General features: G+C 39.7%; 5 protein-coding genes across 12 annotated transcripts in view; 3 read left to right on the plus strand and 2 right to left on the minus strand.

Moving 5' to 3' along the window:
* Positions 1-24,341, minus strand: part of LOC109538535 (ras-related protein Rab-14) — a 26,398-nt gene extending 2,057 nt beyond the window's left edge. The window contains exons 1-8 of one of the 7 annotated variants that reach the window (XM_048664632.1): positions 24,253-24,341; positions 17,138-17,216; positions 11,395-11,741; positions 11,088-11,343; positions 10,899-11,033; positions 10,710-10,841; positions 9,576-9,718; positions 1,011-1,120 (exon numbers count right to left, since the gene is read on the minus strand). In XM_048664632.1, the coding sequence (XP_048520589.1) occupies positions 9,578-9,718; positions 10,710-10,841; positions 10,899-11,033; positions 11,088-11,343; positions 11,395-11,597 (867 nt within the window). In that variant the 5' untranslated portion in view covers positions 11,598-11,741; positions 17,138-17,216; positions 24,253-24,341 and the 3' untranslated portion in view covers positions 1,011-1,120; positions 9,576-9,577. Of the gene's footprint in view, positions 1-592; positions 957-1,010; positions 1,121-1,183; positions 1,200-1,225; positions 1,450-9,575; positions 9,719-10,709; positions 10,842-10,898; positions 11,034-11,087; positions 11,344-11,394; positions 11,742-12,096; positions 12,198-12,402; positions 12,983-17,137; positions 17,217-24,252 lie in introns of those variants that run through there. The other 6 variants (XM_048664631.1, XM_048664630.1, XM_048664633.1 and 3 more) reach the window with 6 other exon arrangements.
* LOC109538530 (nuclear pore complex protein DDB_G0274915) lies at positions 1,487-6,211 on the plus strand. Its single transcript, XM_019905790.2, has 7 exons — positions 1,487-1,895; positions 2,101-2,408; positions 2,460-2,641; positions 2,722-2,965; positions 3,047-5,323; positions 5,407-5,553; positions 5,612-6,211. The coding sequence occupies exons 1-7, from the start codon at positions 1,723-1,725 to the stop codon at positions 5,788-5,790; spliced, it is 3,510 nt and encodes a 1,169-aa protein (XP_019761349.2). The 5' UTR covers positions 1,487-1,722; the 3' UTR covers positions 5,791-6,211.
* Positions 6,196-7,272, minus strand: LOC109538540 (probable RNA-binding protein 18). 2 transcript variants are annotated; one of them, XM_019905802.2, is made up of 3 exons: positions 7,069-7,272; positions 6,769-6,982; positions 6,196-6,713 (listed from the first exon to the last, which is right to left on the minus strand). In XM_019905802.2, exons 1-3 carry the CDS (start codon positions 7,143-7,145, stop codon positions 6,423-6,425), a joined length of 582 nt encoding a protein of 193 aa, XP_019761361.1. In that variant the 5' UTR covers positions 7,146-7,272; the 3' UTR covers positions 6,196-6,422. The 2 variants fall into 2 exon arrangements, with proteins under 2 accessions (XP_019761361.1, XP_048520594.1); XM_048664637.1 differs by having other exon boundaries at positions 6,769-7,001; positions 7,069-7,154.
* On the plus strand, positions 8,780-9,497 carry LOC109538542 (cytochrome b5). Its single transcript, XM_019905803.2, has 2 exons — positions 8,780-9,027; positions 9,084-9,497. Exons 1-2 carry the CDS (start codon positions 8,863-8,865, stop codon positions 9,267-9,269), a joined length of 351 nt encoding a protein of 116 aa, XP_019761362.1. The 5' UTR covers positions 8,780-8,862; the 3' UTR covers positions 9,270-9,497.
* The window catches only part of LOC109538529 (atrial natriuretic peptide receptor 2), a 40,596-nt gene continuing 27,730 nt past the window's right edge, over positions 13,082-25,947 (plus strand). The window contains exon 1 of the mRNA XM_019905788.2: positions 13,082-13,452. The gene's annotated coding sequence lies outside the window, so the exon portion shown is untranslated. The remainder of the gene's footprint in view (positions 13,453-25,947) is intronic.

A 25,947-nucleotide genomic window follows, 5' to 3' on the forward strand; every position in this document is an offset into this window, starting at 1 on the left:
TCTGTAATAAAAGACGTGAGGAAATTCTGTCTTTTTTAAAGACAAAAATTTTTGAGGCGAAATACCCAAAAAGAAGTTTGTAAAAAAATGAATCGCTTCAACAATATAGAACGTATCTATCTGCTTAGTTATCGAAAATTTTACCATTGTATGTGTATTACAAACTATTTTGTTTGGTAAAGGGCAACGTTTGTGAGTGACAGTTGCCGATAAATTCGTAATTACATATATAAAATGTTTACTGTTGTTATTTTTAGTGTTACACACACATATCGGCCAAACAAAAACTATCCCCGCTTATTTACAATTTACAATAAAGCAATCTTGTTTAATAAACCATTTATGTTCTTTTTCATACGCAATTATTTGCATTATCTTTATTTCTCCTTTGTGTAAATGAAGATAATGCGCATTTTATTAGAGAACATTTTTTCAAGCCAATTTCTTAAAACCCAGCTAAGGATCGCATCTATCCGCTTTAAAGATTGAGGCGTGGTTTCAAACGCAATTTCCATCTCCAGCCAGTAATGCCAACTTAAACTGTCTGACCAATGGCAAAAGGTGCACGGATATAAACAAACGACTGACTTACGTTTTGGCACTAGCTTCGACAAAGAGTAGCCCATTTTCTTCGGCAAACTTGCTGGCTTCTTCATAAGTGACGTCGCGTTGAGCCTCCAGATCGCACTTGTTACCAATGAGAAAGATCACTGTGCTGGGATTGGTCAGGTTTCTGGTGTCGGTCAACCAGCTGCTCAGATGATTGTAGGTGGACCGTCTGGTAATGTCATAGACCATAAGAGCTCCTGCCGCGCCCCGATAGTAGGACCTGGTGACGGCGCGGAACCGCTCCTGTCCTGCCGTATCCCAGATTTGAAGTTTGATTTTTTGTCCGGAGACTTCGATGATTCTCGTGCCGAATTCCACTCCAATTGTGTGAGGACAGTCAGCCATGACTGCGGAAAATCCCCAATTAAACGAGTTTAGGTAAAACAAATAGCAGGATTTACATTTCTTTTCAGTGAACTGGTGGAGAAGACAGGACTTGCCCACTCCCATGTCCCCGATGATAATGTACTTGAAGATATACGAGTAATTGTATGGCCCCGCCGACATTTTCCTGCGAAAAAACCAAGCGTTAGTTTGTTTGCTACCTATACAGCATTGATCACAAAAGAGACACCTGGATATCAGTAAACATCAGCAAAACCTCCACTTTACTTACGCTTGCCGTGTTGTTGGACCGCGCTCCTGACCACTAGATTAATTAACAGCAAATGCAATTGTTCTTAATTACGCTGAAAGTTCTTAGTACTCCTAATTTGCAGAACAATAAACTTAGATGTGGGTGGCCATCAAAACACGGAATTAAACAGTGACAGATGTGGCGACAAATGTGTCATGGCCGACCATATCATCTGATCCGCTATCTTCTATTGGCCACACTGCACACTTGCACTTTTCATTAAAACAATGGCTTGGGCAACGTTGCGCGCATCACTCATGTCATGGAAACTTTGACAACTGTAAAAGGTTTTTCAATTTTCATGGCATGGTGAATTTAAAAGCGCTAATTCCGAAAAGACTAAAATAACAAACCGCTTGCTTAAGGTTAACAGTGTCCCAAATCCCAGTGTTTACCTACTTTAAGGTCGGGCATTTAACGTTGAACTAGGCGTAGAATTCGTGCAGTGTTTTGAGGTTATCCAAGTTTAAATTGAAATGCTCAATTCGAAGGAAGTGGCAAAGTCTCAAATGGAATCAAACAGGAGCTATTTACACGACCGCTTTTCACTAGTACCTAAAGGGACATCAACACCAGTAAACTCGCACGGTTTTGCTAGCCAAACTCAACTCTCACCAGCAGCGTCAGCGAAGCAAGGAACTCCTAGAAGGTAAACTTGTAGCTTACTCGCTTTTATCTTTTACCCAAAAAAAACTACCTTTAAACATTAGTCGTTGCACTAAAAACACACTAGATAACCTCTTCCTTCTTAAAATAAAGGGCACTGATCTCTGAAGAAAACATTCGCCAATTTAAATATGTGAAAAAAGCAGTGTATACTATCAGCAGCAACTAACTGATAAAATCACTTTCAGATACTCACTATCAGCACTTTCAACACCTTCAACTAGCCGCTCAACCCCGAGATACCAACAGTGCCAAGGCCCCTTGCTAACGTCATTAAACTACAAAGACAATGTTAGTATGTATGAAGAAACAAAAAGTTGCGGCCTGGCCAAACGCATTGTCCTCTATAATGAAGAGGCAGAGGAAGAGCGACGAGTAACTCACCAGCAAAGATATAACGGCCTTGGCCTGTTTCCTGTAGTGCATTTGTTCAAGCAACAGTCGCCCGTCTTGGGCCCGTCCTTAAAGAGGGTGAAAGTGAAATTGTCGAGTCCAGGTAAGTGGATTCGCGACGAAGCAGAAAAAAATTTATCTGAAATGTTGGAAGAATATTTAAGATTGTGTCCTCCCGAAGAAAAACGTAAACTACTGAAAGACATGACTAAACCTCAACCAGCCTTTAAGAGACAAATCAGTCTCCCCTCGCATAGTTCAACCCCCGATATAGGCACTAAAAGCGTTTTGGACGCTTTGAAGGAGATTTCGCGCAAGCGAATTCATTCAGAAGAGGTACGTAGATCAACACAACTTAGATTAAGTTAAAATAACCACTTCAACGTTATGAGTTAACTAACTTCACGCTGTTGCAGGAACACGATTTTCCTGAAGAATGGGGCAAGCGAATGAAAACCCATATACCAAACGGAGCTGCAACTCCAACTTCAAAAAGAGCTCGTGCTGACTCTCCTTTAGAAGAATCACCGACCAGTCCCACATTGAGACAGACAAAGAAGAAAATATGCGTCTATGACGAGTTCACTGCCTCAAAATCCTCTTCAGATTTGTCTACACTTTTGAATTTTGAACCTCCGAGAATCAAAAGGAAAACTATTAGTAAGTTCACACGATTTCCAAGTACTTTTCATTAATATATAATTTAATTACTTTTATTAATTAAACTTGGCTCTTTCTTAGGCACCTCTACAGAGTCCTTGATCGCACCCAAACATGTTAAGTTGGTGAACGTTGAAACACAAACAATAATCCCAGTGAGTGAAAGTAAACCAGAACCCCCGGCGCCTGTTTCGGTTCAAGAAGATAGCAGGACTAAACACGCAAATAGTTCTATTAAAGTATTTGATGACGCACGTCTGGACCGAATTAGGAAAAGTAGACTAGCAGCCTTGATGGGCAATTTGGCTGGCAAAGACGCTGCCTTGCCGTTAAAGCAACTTGTCGAAGATGAACAGACTAGTCAAACTGTAGAACAAGATAAGCCGAAAACTACTGAAAATACAACACCGGCTGCACCCAAAGCTCCCTTGGTATCAAGTTTAGCACCAGCTACACGTTCATCCAGCCCTTTGCCAGTTAAACAGGATAGACATGTCCACTTTAACGTGCCAGCACCCATCACTTCACAAGCTGAGCCTCTCTCAGTGCCAACATCCATTACACCTGCTGCTGTTGGTCCAGCAAAAACTCCAACTTCAAGTCAACCGACCTTTTCAATTAATTTTGCTGATTCTAAGGCGAAAGCCGACCTTCCAGCTTCTTCCTCCGCATTCGCCAGCCCAGTTTCCACCAAGGTTCCAACAGAGTCGCTCAATGCAAGCACGCCGCTTGCACTCTCATTCAGTAAACCGTCATTATCTACTTCAAATGCTTCTGAAAAACTTCCGAGTACACCACCAGTGATCAGTAAGAAGACCTCACCATCTAAGCCCGGAGGATTTAAATTCGATTTGAAGGCTCCGGCTGCAACGCCGCCGACCACAAGCCAAAATAGCCTGGCACTTCCTTCTGCTGACAGTTTTATCTTCAACAAGCCAGAGCAAAAAGCTTTGTCCTTTGGCAACGAGGCGCAAAGTAATGCTGGGTTTGGCTTGGCAACAGCAACCAACAGTTTCAACACTGCACCAGCTCCAATCACTCCTGCATTTAATTTCGGAACATCCACCAACGACCTTAAGTTTGGAAACTTTGCATCCAAAAGTCCAGCAGCAGGATCTGTGCCAACGACTTCAGACTCTGATGGCCAACGATTATCCTTTGCAGCCCCGGCTGCCGCTCAGAACTCCGTCAAGCTAGTGCCAAGCACTGGATTTGGAGGGAGCGTTCCAGCTTCCACTGCGCCTTTATTTGGAGCCAATCAGACCAGTGGTTTTGGAGCCCCAACAGTTTCTTCAACAGCCAATTCCTCCAAGTTCGGTTTCGGTAGTAACCAAACCTCAAACGCATTCCCCAGTGCAACAAGTGTTGTGTCTTTTGGCACCACCACGCCTGCATCAACGTTTGGAAACGTTGATGCTACTAATTTTGGTGCCCCTGCAACTACTTTGGTTAGTTTTGGTGCCAGCAGCGTTCCCCCTTCAGCCTCTTTTGGCGCGCCAAGCACAACTCACCCATCTAATGCTTTCGGCGTTGCAAATACACTATCTACTTCTAAATCCTTCGGTGCGCCCAGCGCAACTCTAGCATCTAATGCTTTCGGCGTGCCAAATAAAACATCTGCTTTAAGTCCCTTCGGTGCGCCCAGCGCAACTGCTGCTGCAAGTGCTTTCGCCACTCCAACTACAACAGCTGCAGGCTTCGGTGCGTCCAGCTTTAACATGCCAACCTTTTCAACAAGTCAATCGGCGTTTGGAGCACCTAAATTAACCCCTTCTGTGACGGCGTTTGGCGATGTCACGCTCGCAGTTTCTCCAGCTCTGAACTCTTCCAACATGCTTGGTAAAACCACACAAGCGCCGATGTTTGGAAGCGGCACCAACAGCGCTTTTGGGGCGCCTGTGCAGCCGTCGTCGTCTGTGTTTGGCGCTGCTGCGACAAAGTCTTCAAATCCTCCACCTCCTTATGGAACCAGTGTATTCAGCGCTCAATCTGGAACGTCTGCGCCAGCATTCAAGGCGAATTCCACGCCGGCTTTCAGTTTTGGGGCCAATAAAACAGAAAATGCTTTTGGGGCTTCTACAACAACGACGCCAAGCGTGTTTGGGGCGCCCACCTCGTTCACTTCCACTAGTGGTTTTGGATCTGGGGCTCCGACCTTTGGAACCACCACCACACCGAGTACCTTCGGAGCTGCGCCTGCCCCTAGTTTTGGTCAAACCGATAACAAGCCTGCGTTCACTTTTGGAGGAGCTGACGCTAAACCGAGTTCTATCTTTGGGTCGGGCAGTGCCAACTCCTTTGGCAAACCAGCAAATACGGCCAGCACTGGATTCGGTTCCACTGGCAGCAATGTTTTTGGTAAGTTGCAATCTTTCAAGTCGGTTACTCAGACATTTAACTTTTGGAGTGAATCCTAAAAAAACTGTTAATTTTAATTTTAGGTTCCTCAAACCCGGCTAGCACTGTGAACACTCAACAACCAGCTGGAGGTTTTAACTTCGGCTCAAATGCTTTACCCACGTCGACTCCATTTGCATTTGGTCCTAGAGGCAGCACTGAACCAGCAAAGCCTTCATTCAGCTTTACAGGTAGTCTTTTGCTTTGCCACCTTAATCTAATCCACACTTGTACTGGTGTGCTTTTCAGGTCAGAGTCCAGCCACTTTCGGATCTTCGAGTGTACAGGCGCCTCCCTTCGGAGGGGCAGCGTCCACGCCAAATTTTTCAGTAGTAGGTGCCGCCCCACAACAGCCTGGTGTGTTCAATATTGGCACCGGATCGGGTGTAAAACAGCGAGCGCAGCTTAGAGCAAAGCGAAGGACTTAGAAGCATTAAATGTAATTATGTTTGCTTGTTTTAAGAAATTCTTTAATTTTTTTTGGAAAACATCTTAATTTGTTCGTCAATTCGAAATAGCAAACGTTGAAAATGTGAAAGTCAGATGCGAATGATAGATGTATTTATCGTTATGGGATGTAAGCATGATCTATTTGGCAATGTGTGATGTGTCTGTTTTAACTAATCAATTGTGATAATATGTAAGCAAGATTACATATATTTTTTTACTTCAAATCATGCTTGCTGAGGCATAACTAGGAAATTTGTTATATTATTCATTGTAAAACTTGGCATTATAAATGGCTCATTCTTTACAGTGCACAGTCATCAGTTTACTTGTTATTTTAAACCCTTATTTCTTTAAGAGTAAGCAAGTTAATAAATATTGCATTATTGCTCTTAAACTGTTCGCACTTTATTTTTCAATTTTCTTCAAACACACAAATCCAAACAGTTTATATACGGGACTATCTAACTACAAATTTGGGGTTTTCACACTCAGAACATCACTAATTATTTTAAAACTTTCCTCCAATACTCCTAGGCCAGTTAGTCTACATGTTAGTCAGTTAAAATCTAGTATATTTACGATCCACACGAGCTGATAAATGTTATCCAATTTATTGCTTAGCCTTTCTAGTATAGGGCTTTTTGCTTCGGTTATGGAACTTGAAAAATTGTTGAGTTTTGCTACCAACTCGCTCCTTATTGAATTGAAACTGCTGAATAACCGGCGTCTTGGTCGCGATAGAATCGTTGATTTTCAGCTCGTCCTCCTTCTGTTTCATTAACTGCAACTTTGCTTCTATGGCTTGAATTTGAGACATCCGGTCGGTTTTCTTCGTGTCTTTGCTTAGAGCTAAAGCGGGTATACTAACGGAAGGTTTCGGTTTTTCTTGACTGCCCGAATCCTTAAAACAACACTTTCCTCAATTGTTCATGGATGGTTTAAACGCAGCTCCTTACCAAGTCGGCACTATGCGCCCAAGTAACAGCCAGTCGCTTCTGCCCAACTAGCTTGCCGTTTAAACAGGTCTTTGCGCCGCTTGCGTCCTTACTGCTATTGTAAGTGACGAAGGCAAATCCTCGAGGCAGGCCAGCAAATGGGCCCGTACGATGGAAAATTAGGTCAAACTTCTCGATTGTGCCATGGGTTTGTACGAGTTTTAAAAGTTGATACCAATAAAAAGGAAAAAGCACTGTGTTAATACACGAACAGTCCATTGTTGTGCCTGCAATTTTGATGAAGAAAATTGTACAACTTACTCGGTAACACGAGAGTCCAAATTTCCTATCCAGAGCTTCCGATCCTCGCACGACGAAGACTTTGCCGGACCTGCCATCGTTTCACAACTATTTCTTTGGTAATTTCATTAACGGAAATATCCTCTGTAGAACTCAGGTGTATTTATTTATAACAAACGTCTTTTTGTTTATGCGAGTCCTTCATCTTACTTAACCTAAAGTAACTAGATCTGTCAACGGTGACTTAAGTTACTTCAAGGGTTTCAAGATAAAGTCACATATGGCAACGCTGCTTTAAAGGCGGGTTTTTAAAATGGTCACTACACTCACTGAATCACTATTCGCGCAATAAACTCGATTTTACTGAAAAAACTATATATTTTGAGACACACTTGACATATTTTTTGTCCAAAAAAAGGCTGTTTCAAAATAGGCGTCAAGGTACATTTTTATAAAAAGAACTAAATTGCGAATTGTGTTAAAAAACATTTAATTGCCGCACCAAATTTGTTGGTAAATTACTGATTTAGACAATAATGAAAACATTTTTTTGTAAAAACAAAATTTAGAAAAAATTGGTAATTTCGAACGCTATATGGATAAATCAAGCTTATCTGAATCCTCTATTTATCAGAAATAAATTTTTAACGTGAGTGAACCATGCGCCATCCAGTTATAGATTAGCAAAGTACATTGCTCGAAGAACAAAAATCATTAAAAATGCAAATTATCATCGACGCTTCGTAGTATCGAGTTGTGGGTAATTTTTTGCGAAAATATGCAGACTATTTCGAGTTTAAACGTACGACGTAGATTAAACATTACCATTGAGAATTGTTACCACTCAGAATACTAGAAAAGCAAAATTTGTATACAATTACTACTAAAAAAAATTCCTTATACACACAGAGACAAGCCCGTGAAAAAACTGGTAATTTTTTTACGATTTTAAGCCCGTCGTGAAACAGAATTTCAGGCTTGCGAAACTTCCGGAAGAAATTCTTTTCCACAACAATCTCAACAATAAAAGCCCGAAAAACGTACCAGGTTTAACCAACGATAGCGTAATCCTGATTCTTTGGACATACAAAACCGTATTCTGATTGCAACACGATGTACGTCTGATGCAAAATATTCGAAACAAAAATAATTTCTTGTCTACGCGCGTTATCAATCCCTGATGGGGACATCGCCTAGTCATGAATGAAATTCTTCTATTATCATGATAATATTTTGATTTTGGCCATAATACAGCGTAAAAACCAAATAAGTGACGCTTAAGGTTTCAAAATATTTCGTGTTTTGAGTAGGCAATTGATTTTAATGATTATTTCACAAAGATGATGTAAATTTAGACAAGCTTTGGCTAATAAAACATATAGGATATCAGTCGCAATTGGGTCCATTAGAACGATAAAGAAGAAATGCAAAACATCAACACGAGCCAGGAAAGTGATGTCTACAATGGAAAAATTGCATAAAGGGCATCTTATATCCCGTATTTCCATTCACCTAATGATAAAAACTCTGTCAAAGATACAATTTCCTAGTACTACTAGAATATCAGGAAAAAAAACGACCAGCAGATTAAAATCCATTCAAGCAAACACATATATATAAGGTTGCGATACATAATCGAATTACCGCGCGCACGAAACGTGATAAGGAAGCCTTTCAACACTACAATCCTATGCCAACTTATTAAATTAAGATTTCGTCAGACCCTGCGGGATACTTAAAAGCACAGTGGACTGCGATGAAGCCATCAGTTTTATGAAAACACTCCTCTACTGCTGTTAGCGAAACACCAATCAAATGGCTCAAGTAATAACAAATATTTTTACAACTACTGGATCCAGTGGGAGCCTACTGGCGAATAAACCCATTAGTCTTCAGGAGGTTTCCTGGCATGATACATTCAACGATTGCTGGATAGTTATTTACGACAGAGTCTACGACATCACGGATTTTCTCAATGAGGTATGTGAACCAAGTGCTCAATGGTGCAAATTTGCTGATTTTTCCATTGCCTACAGCATCCAGGGGGAGAAGACATCCTGGTGGAACATGCGGGAAGGGATGCGACGGTTGCTTTTAGAGGAAGTGGCCACAGTGCACAAGCCATTAAGGCCCTGGATAAATACCTGATTGGAGAGCTGCCTCAACATGAACGCATATTCAGGAAGCCTGGAGGAATACAACTTAGTGACTTGCCTACGTAGGGAAGAGCACACGGTTAAACGCCAAGGCTTAAAGCAGTATTACAATCGCCATTCACTAGCGATATTTGAGAATTAGGCAAATTAGAGCTAATTCACTGTATTAGTACGTTTGACTCCCAGCTAGGAGATATGAAAACGTAAACTTCAGTATCTTCGTGGTGTTAGTTTAAGTATTTATGTAATTTATCGTTTTCTACTACCTGATTTTGAATAAAACTGTGCGATAAACAAGCGTTTTTTATATTATTCGACAACTTATCTGGTGCTGTTGTCAGCCTTATTACACTGATGTTATTAATAGCATACCTCTATGGAAACCTCCGCCTCCTGTTGCAGCAACAGAGCCAAATAAACAGGCCGACCAATCCAAGAATGTACAGATTGATAACAGTCGATTCTCTTGGCATCTCGCATTTGCCGATGGCATAGTTATTCGGAGTGAACACGCCCTGCAATAGTCCAAAGTTTACTACTAGTCAAAATCAAAATATTATTCGCTTAAAGCGCGCTCCAGAAGCTTCCAGATAAGAAGTCTTAAACCACTTGGCAACTAAATGATCAGACCTGGAAGCCCAAGCAAAAAAATTTGATTTTTTACGGCTTTCGGAAGCGGCAGGTAGAGTAGGTTTTTTTCAGCTCATTGTATGTTTTAGCCTAAAAACCCCGTTTGTTAAACACGCAACACGTAAAGGCCATCGTCCTCAAGCTGACCACACGGTAATCAATCGAAAGCATTTCAACACGCTATTTCTTTTAAAAGATTGCGGAATAGGTCACAAAAATTCTGCGGGTTAAATCGGAAAACTAGTTTAAAGTGGACATTCGCGATAACACCCGCTCTATTCAAGCACATGTTGAAATAATATTTCAAGAAGTTTTGAACAAACAACGCAAAAAAATAATCACTCATAAATAACCAAGTATACAGGGTGTGACTCTAAAGCAACCAAGCTTCTGATTTTTTTTTACTTTCGATCATATTGAGAACTTTAGTGAATACTCAAATTCCGATCAATTCTGATTCACCTTGTTGCATGGTCTTTATGCACAACAGTTTTTTTTCTGTTTCAAACGGTCGCTTGGACAATTTGAACAACATTTTCGTCAAACAGGAACAAATGATGAACGTTGGAACCAACGGGAAAAAGAACAGGTGCAAAAACTATACAAGCTCGATAAAATCATAAACAGTCACACAAAAATCCGCATTTTTATTTTATTTTGTAACGGTAAAATTTAGCAAATAATGGTGAAAATTTCAGAAGCGACTGATTTTTAAGTACCAACCTGCTACTCTATTTTCGACCGAACAAATACATATAAACGGAACACACAGATGAATGATTAAATATAAGAACTAGGAGAGAAAAGAACAAGTATGAAAAAGGCAGACAAAATCTGTGAAAACCAAACATTAAATGACTTTAAACTGCAACTCACCAAAGCATAATTAGGATTATCCTTATTCCTCCAGCTGAAACTGGGCATGGTAATTTCAATGCCATCGCCTACTGGAAGTCGCCTGGTACATCCATGATGCGTATGCCCCGATAAAGCCAGGCGGGGCTTGATCTGCAAAAAATCAACCACTTCACACTTTGATTCATTGCCTATTTTTCCAATTAGCACCTGCTTGAGAATTTGATCTGTCGCCTCCTTGCTAAGACATTCCCATTTTTCCCGGAAGCGCTCCTCCCGTTCCGGATAAGGAGCTGCATCGAAATCCGTGCAGTCTTTATCAGAACCGCGATACAGCGGGTAATGCTAAAAGGCGCTGAGTTACACGTTGCTTCTCATTTCGCGTTCTTTTGTGCCCACCTGCATTAAAATTGGCCTGCTGTAAGCGCTCAGAGTGGCTGGCAGACGGTCGCAGGCTTCGTTGGAGCTCTGAGAGCATTTTAACAGTTTGGCCACTTTGGCCAACTCTTTTTCAGCTGGCTCGCACAGAAAGCAACCATCGCCTTCCAAAGCCATGCTATTGACCAGGACAAAGTGATTCCCTCTGACACTGATCAGCTGCACTGCGAGTGCATTGAATCCTTCCTCGAACCTCTTCTGAGTATACGGGTGGATTCTACAAACCCCATCACTTGGTCTTCATCCAAACCACTCATATCACTCTCACCGATAATGGAACCCAATATCATGATTGCCTGCCACAACATACATGGTGGTTTCACCAGGCACTTGGAACAAGCTGAAAAACCTTTCTATGTAGTATCTGAACTCGCTGTCACTGCAAAAGGAGCCTTCATCCAAAAGGTCGCCCAAAACAAACACTAGCTCAGGCTGGTGCAAAGCTACAGCTGTTTGGAACGCCCTATACATTTGCCATTCGCGTCTCAGCTTGTCCAACCAGTGCCCTTTGAGAGAGCCCAGAAGATGAGTATCTGCGATTACCAAAATCCTCACTGGGTTCTCTTTTGAGGTGATGTTCTCTTGCTTAGTGGGGTCCAGAGTAGGCCAAGAGCACTACAAATGGAAATATAAGCGTGATTATATTGAGAGAGCGAGCGTGAGATTATAAGTATTGGGTGACCGAACGAAAAGCTTAATGTTGGGAAGATTTAAAAAAAAACGTTGATTTCTAAGGTTTCGGCAAAACAACTTCATTAGACTTCGACATATGTAACTCTGACATTGAAAATATTCTTATAAGCTAGATAAGCTTTATAGAGATTTGTTGCAAAAAATGCTTGTTTTCTAACAAATAAAAATGTCCTGTGCTATTCTGGCCGGTAGTGCAAGTTTTAGGCGAACCTTCCATCAAAAAGTTTATCATGATAGTGACAAAAATTACGATTTTGACAAAAAATGTTTGTTTTACCGTTTTGTGCTATTTTCCCGGCCCGTTGTGTGATTTTTAGGGCAAAAACGCGATCTCAACTTGAAATAAGTTGAGAACCGTCTATGGTTTGCTGTCCTATGAAAACGGAGTAGTTGAAATGGGCCTACTATAGTCACGAGTGTGGAAAAATGTTGACATTAAAAAGGTTTTTGTCCTAGCACGAGAACGTAAGAAACTCACAAGTCTCAAAATGGACTATTTGGACACAGAAATTCCCCAAACTCACTTCTCACTGTACAAAGCACGGTAATCTACGGCGATTCAACTCTGAAACGTGATACTTACATGCATTTGAACTAAGTAGAATATTAGGTATTCACAATAGAATACTAGAAGTAGAATACCAAACAGTGTTCGTAAAAAACTGCTAAATGAAACTTTCAGTTTCATTTTTGATTGGTACTCTTTAGAACCAGAGAGCCCTCACCTGGTTTCCATACGTAGTAGCATAGATAAAGACGAGTAGTAGTAGGTTTATCTGATTTAGAAGCATCTCTGTTGATGAACCAACCACAAAATATCTGCCCAAAAATAAAAAAGGGGGTATGTTCTGTGGAACCAACTCCTTGTTGTTTATTTACCTTTTTGATAACCGGAAATGGCCAGAAACAAAATAACCTGTCTTATACTAACCTAGCTTTCTGATTAGCTGCCAGTTAGATTTCTCTTTGAGTTTGATTGCATTATCCGTAGGTGTCGCTAGTGATATACAGCAGGCATGTAATCCAAAACATTTTTTGTTCCCAATCCAAAAATATTTAGCCGAAACACAAATTAAAAAAACGTTCCGCTTCAAACCAAAACAAGTCGAGAATTCCCTGTGGATCTAAAGATTAATTCTTCCGGAATCGACAAAAATTGGTTGCGGTTGGAATGGCAGTCCAGACTGGAAAGAGCTGTGACTATTATCTAAGCACGGTAATAAAACAGACATCTGGCAACTTTGGAATCAATCAAAACAAAACACAAATTTCGTCAGCCATTCATGCCGTATACCGCATGTTTGTCACTTTGTCATGCGCCCCTTGTATATTTACGAATTGCGCTAGTCGACGGTGTTGTGTAAGGGGTGTTGTGTGTTAACACTAAAATTCGTTTTATTCCACGGAAAATTGCCGGATTTTCGTATTTTTTTCGGCTTTAAAAGTGGCACAGAACTGTAATTTTACCCCGAAGTCTTGCGGATTTCGTGCCGTTTGTTTTAATGCAGTGCTGACCCAGATCTGGGGATATGATTTTCACTTTGAACCACTTCCAGTGATTGCTAGACCCTCTAGACAGTAATTTATTGTTTTTATTATATTTCAGAATTGCATGACAGACATGAAGTAATTGGTAAGTGAAAGTGCAGTTTTTTTGCTCTGATTAGCGTATTTTGCCCCCCTCCCCTTCATTGAGTAATCAGCACGTGAATCCCCACGATTTTACAGAGTTAAGGTCAAATATCGCGATATTTAGCAAACGCTGGATGAATAAGCCGAAATTGGACATTATTTAAAAAAATGTGTTTAATTTTGTGTTATTTTCCTCCAATTCAATGAATCCCAGCCGTTTGGAAACATTATTGTTGAATGAATGGCAAATCGAGTTCATGCCGTTTCGTAATTAGTGCATACTCGAAAACTCACAAAGCTACGTAGATGCGATTTCTAATATAAACGCCGTGAAATAATGGTGTTCGCTCGAACGATTTCAAGTAGGTACTTAGCAGTAGAGACTTCTCAATATTACATCCGCTTCGAAGGACCAAAAATGCCCGCTTATTCACTGTTAATTGTATGATTGGGTCCAACGTTTTAAAACTCACCATGCGTCTTTAAAGTTTGGGAAATTTCAATTTGCTACTTGCATTAGTTTGGAAGAAGAGCGTAGTTTGGCATGGGCATAAATATCAATTTTGAGACCGATATTCACTAAGCTGGTAAAAACCAGGATTCTGGTTGATTTTTATAAAACTTTCAGCATGTTTAGCGCCTACTGTTTCCCAAAGGTGCTGAAATTTTCAAATTTCTTCCTCCCCTAGTTTAGAAGATGCGAATTTTTAAAGAGAGGCGCGCAGTTGGGTACCGATTCATTTTGAGACCAGCGCTTACTTAGATGCAAAAATCAGAATTTCGGGCGATTTTTATGAAATTTTAGCATCTGTAGAGGCAAACGTCTTCAAAGGATGTTGAAAATTTCAAATGGCTACTTGCCTTATTTTGGAAGATTTTAAAGAGGAGCGTGCACAGTAAGCGCAGTTGGACATGAACGTCAATTTTGAGACCGATATTCACTAAGCTGGTAAAAATCAGGATTCGGGTTGATCTTTATAAAACTATCAGCGTGTTTAGCATCTACTGTTTTCCAAAGGTGCTGAAATTTTCAAATTTCTTCCTCCCTTAGTTTAGACGATGCGAATTTTTAAAGAGAGGCGCGCAGTTGGGGACCGATCTATTTTGAGACCAGCGCTTACTTAGATGCAAAAATCAGAATTTCGGGCGATTTTTATGAAATTTTAGCATCTGTAGAGGCAAACGTCTTCAAAGGATGTTGAAAATTTCAAATGGCTACTTGCCTTATTTTGGAAGATTTTAAAGAGGAGCGTAGACAGTAAGCTCAGTTGGACATGAACGTCAATTTTGAGACCGATGTTCACGAAGGTGGTAAAAATCAGGATTCTGGTTGATTTTTATAAAACTTTCAGCATGTTGAGCGTCTACTGTTTTCCAAAGGTGCTAAAATTTTCAAATTTCTTCCTCCCTTAGTTTAGACGATGCGAATTTTTAAAGAGAGGCGCGCAGTTGGGGACCGATTCATTTTGAGACCAGCGCTTACTTAGATGCAAAAATCAGAATTTCGGGCCATTTTTATGAAATTTTTGCATCTGTAGAGGCAAACGTCTTCAAAGGATGTTAAAAATTTCAAATGGCTATGCCTTATTTTGGAAGATTTTAAATAGGAGCGTACACAGTAAGCACAGTTGGACATGAACGTCAATTTTGAGACCGATATTCACTAAGCTGGTAAAAACCAGGATTCTGGTTGATTTTTATAAAACTTTCAGCATCTTTAGCGTCTACTGTTTTCCCAGCACCTTTGGAAAAGGTAAATTTTCAAATTTCTGCCTCCCTTAGTTTAGAAGATGCGAATTTTTAAAGAGAGGCGCGCAGTTGGGGACCGATCCATTTTGAAAATCAGGATTCCGGGCGATTTGCAAGAAACTTTCAGCACTTTTAGAGACGAGAAAAACTTGAAATTCCTGCCTCCTTCAGTTAAGAAGATGCGAATGTTTAAAGAGAAGCGCGCAGTTGAGGAGGAACATTCATTTGTGTGTGAGATCGATCCTTGTTAAGCTGGCAAAAATGGAAACTGGATTCTTCAGATTCAACTGTCTTCCAAAACTGGATAAAAATTCAAATTCATTCCTATCGCTGTGATTTCAGAAGATGCGAGCACGCAGTTGGGGATGACTTTCATTTTGTGAGATCAAGTATTTGTAATTAATTTTCTGTAGGAGAAAAATTTTTATAAACCTTCTGCTTAAGGAAAAGTGGATGTTCATGAGCAAAATTCTAAAGCAACATCACAGTCGTTCAAATTAGCACCAATTCGCAAATTGCGACGCTTGCAAGTGCAACAGACTCCTCCTACTTCAGTACGAAAGTCTTTCAGACTGCAGTGACTGCACTGTGAAGTCTGCATTTTCGATATAATTATACAGGCAAAAAAACCGACCTGAAAGAAGCTATTTCAGGTAAAAGAATAAGGCGAATCGGAAACGGTCCCGACGATTTGCCGAACATTTTTGTGCGCGAAATTCGCAAAAAAGCTTTATCTTGCCCGTTTGGTGATAATGCTGTGCGCCATTGCCGTGACGCATGAACCGAAAATTTTGTTATTGTAAAATGGTATTTGTTTTCGCCGTTCATGCTGTTAATAATTGCTGGCCGATATCAGCCCGAACGGGAAATTCTAAGACTTCCTTAGGACCTTGCCATCTTTTCAATGCCTGTAAACAAGTCGGGGGCCAAGTTAAGGCCTGAATTACGATCTATTAACCAATGGCTAATGATAGTCCATGGTGTAACAATCCGAAAATAGCTTAATTAAGACGGTACTTGAACAAGTAGTCTTAATTAAGTGTCGATTAGGAGTGATTTTCTTGTTTACAATAACAACTGTGTTCCCAGGAGAATAAAGCCTGATTACCGTCGCTGGGTCAAACAAAAAAACAGGCGGTTTTTATGAAATTGCCCCACTAACCAGCTAGTTTGAAACGTCAATACAAAGCCGCTTACTGGGAGTCTATAAATATTGCAAATTTGAATTTTATGTGGTTTATACTTTCAAATTTGATCATTTTATTGCAAAATTATTCGACGTTTTAATAACATCGGCATTCCGGGCGGCCGAAATGTTAATAGTGTGACGTTAGGTGGCCTTTGAGATTGCTAATTCGCAGATGTTTGCCATACGTACACTGCCAAAAATCCCACCGTAAACAGCGCATCTTTAGCGATTTTTTCCAGCAGTGTAGGACCAGTTCAATTTTCAATAATACCAACCCATTCGATTTCGGACTAAGCCTAATTTATGTTACTCATTAATCCTGATGGATGTTCTTTATGAATGGAGCTTTTCAAATGCAAATTTCCATCGGAACCCGGGTTTTTTCGACCTAGCCGAAACAGTTTCAAGTTGCCCCAGTCCACGACTAATTAGTGATTATAACAATTGATGGTAGTCTGGCCCAAGTTTTCTGGCAGTGACGCAATTATTGTCGTTCTTTTTCTATTACTGGTCCGGAAAGAGTGAAGAAGCGAACGGTTTTTTGCAATCTTTTGCGTGCGKTTTAAGGGGACACTCTTTCTCATCRTATTATGRCTAATTGGAGAAKTTCACAAATKCAAGAGCCACTAGTAGTAATTGTAAGCATTCTCATCATCAGMAGTCTTTCTATGCCATTCTTGTGTGCCAAACTGTGTTACATTTTTACAGTTTTTTTTTTGAAGCGAAAGCGATATCTGAAAATACTTACGAATTTCAAGTGAAGAACTGGACGAATCGAATCATCAGAATCTCCATACAAATTTGAGAAAAATTGGCCTCATTTCCACCTAAAACATTTAAATCGGTTAATTTGAATTTCACAGTTCTTATAAAATTTAGAACGTTCTTCAGTGATTAATGCGATTACGATCTCTTGCTTCACCGCAAAGTCGGTACATCCTCTCCGTATGCCGATAATGTAGAGCGAAACCTGATTTGGATATCATTATAAAGTATCATGCGAATTCAGGTACAGAAAATCCTTCAAATTACTAAATACTCGATCAATATCGCTTTTAAAATATGTGCCAACCTTGTGCCTGTTTTCATAAATAAGTCACCGATTTTCAATACATTTCTTCTCTGCTAAACCGTTAAACTTCATTGATTTTCGGCTTGTTAAGTGGTAGTCGATAGGAATTTGGTCGGTGTGTTCGTTTCGCGCAATGCGACTAATAAGGCGAAAAACATCAGGATTTTTACGAAAGTTGTTGATGCGATTCTGAATAAATAAAACTGAATTTCGCATTCTATAACGGGGCCTGTTGCGGTTWTCTCACTCCCACACAAYGGCGCTGTGAGRGATGCACGATAGCCTGTGCGTTGCTACGTTCCAACTTGACACCCTCACAACTGGAAATGTTGCAGTTTTGAGCGCGTTAGAATGGTCTAGCTTTACTACCAATAATTTTATTTTTATTATTTTTTTACATTTTCATAGCCTCTGCCGAAAGTCTTAAACCCCCAATCCGAGTATCCGTCTTTTATATTCCGTTTTTAGTCTTCATACCCTTAGGATTAACAGAACTTAGTTATAAACGCTATAAACCTTCAAAGTTACAACATAACTGTTCATTTTTACATTGGCTTTTACACATTCGTTGTCCATATTGCGTTGTATTAAAGCTCTTAATCCAGTTCAAGCTGTAGATAGTAGCTTTAATATAAATCTCGCCTTTTTGACTCTCCATGGATCCCATCGGGTTTTGTTGTTTGGTTTTGATTGTTCGTGCCGAATCGATTCTCGTTTAACCCAGTTTCAGGCCAAAAATGGGCCAGTTTAATCTATGATTTATGATGGTGCCAGCTTACGGTTCATCTGCTTCCAAACAACTTATTCCAAACTCGTGTGTTCGTGCCAAAAAAACAGTTTGTTTATTTCAATCTGTGTGCCACCGTTTAACTTGTTTTTCTCGTGTGTTGTTATCAAGTTACATCTTCTTCATTTAGGCCCTGTAGGGTCTGTTGAATCGGATTTTTGGGGGCGGCTGTTACCCCACAGGGGTCATGAAATGGGGCTCCGACCCCCATTTGAGGCAAACACGTGCTAACCGCCATGCTGTCTCGCACGTAAACCATTTCCTTTCTCTTCGAGTAATGCGATGGATTATTCCATGTAGGTAATGATGTTGTGGGGTGGCGAAATGTGATGGTTAATTAACAGCCCTTATTTTCATTTTGTTATTGTCCCCATTGTCTTCAATTGGAACGAAGAAGCATATGTGAAGGGGGAATTTTCTTCCGGAGCGCACAAAGAAGTTTTTGCCCCGTTGGCACCAGATGGCACATTTTTGGCCATATCTCAAGAACCATTTGAGCAAGAGAGCTTTTTTACGTCATCGGGTACAGAATGGAAATCACAATTTACGGTGTAATACAGCTCTTGGATGATGTTGCCATTTTTCCTCAAAAAACTAAAATTTTCAAGGCGTTTTTTAGAAAAGTGGACTCGAATCGAACATGTCGCCACATTTTTTGTAATGTAATAATAATAACAATTTTTAATAATAATAAACCACAATCGCAATCGCGATTTAATTAGGTGTAAAACCGCAAGCCTAATATCCTAATAGCATTTCCACTCGTACAGAATAGTAGATTTTTTGCAAACATACCAGCCAGTCCGACCCTGATATTAGGGCAATGCTCGGGGACCCGCGTCACACCTAGACGCGTGTCCACGTTGCCAGACTGATCTAAAAGTGCTTGAACCTACTAGCCCTTGAACCCTTTTCGTTAAGACTTCTCGGTTTCGATGTTTCGTCGCTCGATGGCTTCAGTAAAAGATGGATGCACTGATAAATGCCTTTTTGTTTCCGTTAGACGATGAATGGCCCTTTGGGTTCGAGAAGCAGGTAAAAAGTGTTCGAAATGACCCGCTTTTCGTCTGATCGCATCCTCTTGTAGAAGCTTCAAAGCCATTTCGCACGAATAAATCACCCTCTTTTGCATGTAACTATGCAACATACATCAAGCTGTTGGGGGGGGATGGTTTGGTTAAAATACCATATAAACCGCTCTTAGAGCGCAATGCAATCTGGGAACCCCCCAAAAAATTAGTTTGGCTCGATCAATTAATCATAGAAAGCTTTTTGGCTTTTCATCTACCCATGCAACACCTTGGTACGCATCCATTAATAACTATTCACTGCTTGTGTCTGGGGAGAGAAAAGCCACCCTCATAGCTGGAAAGCCAATAGGGGAAGAGAATGTGAGTACGGCTGGAAAATGGGTCGATGAACCAGCAGGGTTTGTGGAGAAACAATCTACATGATGGTGTCTTGACTGAAAAGAATGTGTTTCGTGTGCTAGACGTTTGCGATTTTATGGTTGTTAATGTTTTAAGGCCGAGACACTTAACAAAGCCCGTTTCGCGATTTATTGGCTTCCTGATTTACAGCTTTTTTGCTTTTACAGCCGCAATGGCTATTTGTTGCTTGTTCAACTGCTCACGTTTGGAAAGTCCATCAACAAAAATTAATGGGACCGTTCACTTACGTGCGCATTTTACATTTTGTTGCCAACCATTTGCCAGTTCTTTCAGTGTACACTGTTAGATCAGTACGTGCCATTTCCTAAAACATTTTCCCTGACCTTCCACGATACTTTTAATGTTGAAACCACTGCAGTTTATGTGGCATATTATTAAATAAACTGCCAATTGCATTTCCTTGTTCATGGTCATGATCATGGTCGTCGGTTATTTGAACTGAGTTGCACGCAAACTATAAAACTTTTATTTTTATTGTGGGTTATTTGATCGATTTTCAATTAAATATCGTTTTTTAATGAAAATTTGATTTTTCAATTATTTTCCTAGTGTACAGGAGCGTTGGTTGATGCTAGTTGCTAGGAAAAGGTCGACTACTTCACCCGGTATAATTTTCAAGCATTTTGTCCTAACTGTTCTCTATTTAATAGGCGTTAATTTCGACAAATAATTCAAAAACCAATGTTTGAAAAATTGTTTATTTACTGCTCATTACGTAACTACGAGTCTAGAGGACGAAGGCCTCAAATGGAAATTTCAACACATTTTTCTCTTTAAAATTACCTAACTTCTAAACCTGAGCACCTGGAAAAATGAAAGTTTCTCAGTGACTAGAAGACACTTGACCCTTAAAATGCTGAAATTTTCGTGAAAAGCGCCGTAAAGCCTAATTTTTACTAGTCTAGAGACCGAAGGCCTCAAATGGAAAATTCAACCCAGATCTCTCGCGGTTCTCTTTAAAATTACCTAACTTCTAATCCTGAGCAACTAGAAAAATGAAAGTTTCTCAGTGACTAGAAAACACTTGGCCCTGAAAATGCTGAAATTTTCATGAAAATCGCCGTAAAGCCTAATTTTTACGAGTCTAGAGAACGAAGGCCTCAAATGGAAAATTCAACCCAGATCTCTCGCGGTTTGCTTTAAAATTACCTAACTTCTAAACCTGAGCAACTAGAAAAATGAAACTTTCTCAGTGACTAGAAAACACTTGACCCTGAAAATGCTGAAATTTTCATGGAAATCGCCGTAAAGCCTAATTTTTACGAGTCTAGAGAACGAAGGCCTTAAATGGAAAATTCACCTCAGATCTCTCCCGGTTCTCTTTAAAATTACCTAACTTCTAAACCTCAGCAACTAGAAAAATTAAAGTTTTTCAGTGACTAGAAGACACTTGACCCTTAAAATACTGAAATTTTCATAAAAATTGTCGTAAAGCCTAACTTTTACGAGTATAGAGAACGAAGGCCTAAAATGTAAATGTCTACCCAGATCTCTCGAGGTTCGCTTTAAAATTTCCCAACTTCTAAACCTGAGCAACTAGAAAAATGCAAATTTCTCTGTGACTGGAAGGCACTTGACCCTGAAAATGCTGAATTTTTTATGGAAATCGCCGTAAAGCCTAATTTTTACGAGTCTAGAGAACGAATGCCTCAAATGGAAATTTCAACCCTGATCTCTAGCGGTTCTCTTTAAAATTACCTAACTTCTAAACCTGAGCAACTAGAAAAATGAAAGTTTCTCAGTGACTAGAAGACACTTGATCCTGAAAATGCTGAAATTTTCGTGAAAATTTCCGTAAAGCTTAATTTTTACGAGCCTAGAGAACGAAGGCCTTAAATGGAAAATTCACCTCAGATCTCTCCCGGTTCTCTTTAAAAGTACCTAACTTCTAAACCTGAGCAACTAGAAAAATGAAAGTCTCTCAGTGACTAGAAGACACTTGATCCTGAAAATGCTGAAATTTTCGCGAAAATCCCGGTAAAGCTTAATTTTTACGAGTCTAGAGAACGAAGGCCTTAAATGGAAAATTCACCTCAGATCTCTCCCGGTTCTCTTTAAAAGTACCTAACTTCTAAACCTGAGCAACTAAAAAAATGAAAGTTTCTCAGTGACTAGAAGACACTTGACCCTAAAAATGCTGAATTTTTTGTAAAAAGCGCCGTAAAGCCTAATTTTTACGAGTCTAGAGAACGAAGGCCTCAAATGGAAAATTTACCTCAGATCTCTCGCGGTTCTCTTTAAAATTACCTAACTTCTAAACCTGAGCAACTAGAAAAATAATAGTTTTTTTTTTCACTGACTAGAAGACACTTGACCCTAAAAATGCAGAATTTTTCGTAAAAAGCGCCGTAAAGCCTAATTTTTACTAGTCTAGAGGAGGAAGGCCTCAAATGAAAATTTCAACACATTTTTCTCTTTAAAATTACCTAACTTCTATTCCTGAGAAACTAGAAAAATGAAAGTTTCTCAGTGGCTAGAAAACACTTGGCCCTGAAAATGCTGATATTTTCATGAAAATCGCCGTAAAGCCTAATTTTTACGAGTCTAGAGAACGGAGGCCTCAAATGGAAAATTCAACCCAGATCTCTCGCGGTTCGCTTTAAAATTACCTAACTTCTAAACCTGAGCAACTGGAAAAATGAAAGTTTCTCAGTGACTAGAAGACACTTGACCCTAAACAAGCTGAAATTTTCATGGAAATCGCCGCAAAACCTGATTTTTGCGAGTCTAGAGAAACTTGATCTCAAAAGGGAAGTTTCAAATCGAATGCACTTCTTCCATTAAAATATCGTAACTTCCAAACCAGAGCAAGCAATAAATTTGAAACTTTCCTAGTAAAGAGAAGACACTTGATCCTGAAAATGCTGAAATTTTCATGGAAATCGCCGCCAAGCCTGATTTTTACGAGTCTAGAAAAACTTGATCTCAAAAGGGAAGTTTCAAAGCAAATGCACCCTTCCTTTAAAATGTCGCAGCTTCCAAACCAGAGCAAGTAGCACATTTTAAACTTTCGTAGTTCATAGAAGACACTTGACCCTAAAATTGGTGAAATTTTCATAAAAATCGCTGTAAAACCGAATTTTTCGCGAATCTAAAACGATGGTCTCAAAATGGAAGTTTCAACCCACATGTGCTCCTTTGGTTAAAATGTGCACTTCTATGCATAAAAGCTTATTGCTAAAGAGGAAATGTGAACTTTCGCAACAAGTAGTTACGTTCAACGTCCAAGCGCACCTTAATGTCTCAAAGGAAGCGTGGTTCGTAATTGAAACATGCCGTTTATTAATTTTAAGGTGGTTCACCCATGCAATTGTGTTGGTTCTCAATCGAAATGCCGGCCCCATTGTTCGAAATAGTAAATAAACAATAAACTGACGCAAGCCAACGAATTTTATGGCCGATTATCACCAACACACGTGTGGGAGAACGTTTTTAAACTTTACTGTACGAAGCGCTTTTCTTAAATTAAAGTTTTCGATTTAATGCATTTTTCCAACGCACGTGTAGCACAATTGCAATTCGCTTCAAATTGACCACTTTGTAGCAGTGGTGCAATAAATATTAAATTCGACAACGTTGTCGTTTTGGTACCTGAATGGAATCTCCAGCCGGCAAATTATCCATGTTGTTGGTTCACACCCCCAGCAATTTAGGCATTGCCTAATTGGTTGGAGCTCATTTACCGTTCTTGCACATTTACAGTAATTAGAGGTTAATGAGTTCCAATCATAATTATTGCGAAACTGTGGGATTTCAGTTTATGATGCACCGATACCTGTTGGGAAAGGCTATGGACGGCAGAGTAATTAACAAACCTACTTGCCTAGAGGATATTTAAAGCCATATTTAGGGGCTTTGAGAGACAAATGTCTATTGAAAATCGTTGGCATTAATTCAAATCAAATCAAATAAATTAACATAAATAAAATAAACATTTCCGAAAAAAAGCCCCAACATTCAGTTACATTGTACAAACAGTTGAATTATGGCCGTTGTGGACAACGCAAAGACCAAAACAACATATGGGTTTTATGACTTGAAAGCTATTGGATGCGTTTAGTTGTTTTCGCAGAAAACTATTTTAAGACACTCGATGCTGTGTTAATGGGATTAAAGTCAACGGTGCATAAATGTAGGCAGTTTAGGCCCCCAAATGCACGTGGCAGTCATCCGAATAATAACACTTTAGTGTAAACAGGTGTAAATTGCTAGTAAGCAATTGACATTTTTTCAACTACATTGATAATACCAGGGGCGGATCCAGGGTTATGTGGTTAGGTTGCTTAGGTGCAAGATTATGCCAACATTTAATGTTTTCCGTCCCGTTTTTGCTCATTTCTCGGAGGCAAAATGAGCAAGAACGCCCATTTGTACATCATTCTAGACAGAAACAAAAGGCCTTTTTAGAAAGTGAACCATGGATGGGGAATTGTTGGCAGTTTTCTCAAAAAAATGCTTGAATGACCCCCCTGGATCCGCCCTTGGATAATACCTTCCTGGCATCCCATATTTTGGCCTGTGTTTTTAAGTCTACAACATAAAACAATACTTACACAGTTTTCAATATAGTTTTTATCTGTTTAAAGGCTTGCAAACGCTGACTGGAACAAAAACAATGACATCTAATCAAAATAAGTGTCAATAAGTCTCATGTATGCTAGTGACATGCGAATTGAAACGTCACACTGACACTTTTCATTACGTTTTCCTAGCGACGTTGTCGTGTTTAATCCCACCCCTCAGTATAAAGAATTGCTGTTTTTATTGCTTATTCACGAGCGCATAATTAAATTACAATGCTATAAAAATAATTGCTTTTTCCCACCCATCCATCTTTCTCCGGTTGAAATACCGGCCGCTAGAATGGGGTAGAAGGGTAGACGTCAAGGCCTGACCGGTTTCTCGCTACATTATAATTATTGTTGTTGGATGCCAGAAAAATGGGCTTTATTTTGCGATTTCTGTTCGGATTTGATGGATTATCGAAGGAAAAAACTCACATTAATGGAACAGGACAGGGCAAGGAAGAAGGGCGCGCTAGAGGTTGATATGTATTTCGTTGAGAACATTTTTTTTTGTTTATTAAGAAAAAGTTGGATCAACTTGGAACCTTCAAAATCAATTCGTTCGACATCAAAACCCCACAGAAAATGTTAGCCCATGGTGAACAACCGCGATCTCTCCTTTCAAAATTCTACTTTAACTAAAATAAAAATTGAACCCTCAAATCGATCAAAAACCCGTATAATTACGACTTTAGTGCCAAAAAAAGCAGAGACTGTATGATTTGAGGAAAAAAACAGCCAGCACAAGCTGTAAAGCCAAAAAATAGATTTGTGAAACTTTCAAACCCTCTATTTCTCTGAAAAGTCAAGGTTTTCTTCAGCGGAAATGCCTAATGTATATGTTATTTCTATGAATCTTAATTGAGAAGAAGAAACTGTAGGTAATTTTATGTCTTTTTTACGATGCTGGTACGTCATTAGGAACAGTAACCCTTTTTTGAATCAAGGACTCGCCGCAACAAATGCGACATTTCTTTAAGGAAACGACGCATAAAAGAGATTGCAGTCTGGGAATTCGCATAAAAGCTTCCAATGGCTTTGAGAGTATGAATTGTATAAAATTCCTGCATTCTCGCAATAAACACAGCAGCGTTTGAACTTTCTGTGTGAAGATGCGATCACCATACAATCAGTTTAAATGAGATTAGTGAAGACTACATTTTCCGTGGAATCCTCCCAAATTGAAGCTTCACATACACCACTTCCCCATCTTCTAATTAAAAATGGCTTTAGCTTGTCAGCAGATGCATTCTCCCGTACATCCTGCTTAAAAACGTTGACAATGTGTAATCTGTCCCAAGCTTTTTGGCAGTGACGCAATAATTTGTTCCTTTTTTAGGAGGAGGAATATTAAAGTTGGCAGGCATTAAGTGCTGGCAGTTTCTGTGAAATTTTTGTTCAAATTACCGAATACCGAAAGTGCCTAAGATGTTGGTGATTTTCGGACCGAAAATCGCACTCGAAGCAAGCAAGAAAGAACATTTAGTCTCGTTCAAAACTGAATAATTTTTAGCGGTAAAGGTATCAAGTTGGAACGTAGCAACGCACAGTCCATCGCGCATCTCTCTTCGACGGCTATTGGTGCAAGTGAGAATACCGATGCCAACTAAGTTCCAAAATGGAAAAGTTTGGTTGATTCGACTCATGAGCAGGGGCGGATCCAGTTTTAAAGTCAGGGGGGGG

This window comes from Dendroctonus ponderosae, unplaced genomic scaffold, assembly GCF_020466585.1.
Source record: "Dendroctonus ponderosae isolate FM_Combo_2020 unplaced genomic scaffold, Dpon_F_20191213v2 Dpon_F_20191213_3, whole genome shotgun sequence".
NCBI lineage: Eukaryota > Metazoa > Arthropoda > Insecta > Coleoptera > Curculionidae > Dendroctonus > Dendroctonus ponderosae.

Coding starts and splice junctions, on each gene's coding strand:
- LOC109538542 (XM_019905803.2), top strand. CDS start 8,863: ATGGCTCAAGTAATAACAAATATTTTTACAACTACTGGATCCAGTGGG. Junction 9,028..9,083: donor TCACGGATTTTCTCAATGAG/GTATGTGAACCA, acceptor CATTGCCTACAG/CATCCAGGGGGAGAAGACAT.
- LOC109538530 (XM_019905790.2), top strand. CDS start 1,723: ATGCTCAATTCGAAGGAAGTGGCAAAGTCTCAAATGGAATCAAACAGG. Junction 1,896..2,100: donor AAGCAAGGAACTCCTAGAAG/GTAAACTTGTAG, acceptor AATCACTTTCAG/ATACTCACTATCAGCACTTT. Junction 5,554..5,611: donor GCCTTCATTCAGCTTTACAG/GTAGTCTTTTGC, acceptor TGTGCTTTTCAG/GTCAGAGTCCAGCCACTTTC.
- LOC109538540 (XM_019905802.2), bottom strand. CDS start 7,145: ATGGCAGGTCCGGCAAAGTCTTCGTCGTGCGAGGATCGGAAGCTCTGG. Junction 6,983..7,068: donor TTGGACTCTCGTGTTACCGA/GTAAGTTGTACA, acceptor TCCTTTTTATTG/GTATCAACTTTTAAAACTCG. Junction 6,714..6,768: donor GGGCGCATAGTGCCGACTTG/GTAAGGAGCTGC, acceptor TGTTGTTTTAAG/GATTCGGGCAGTCAAGAAAA.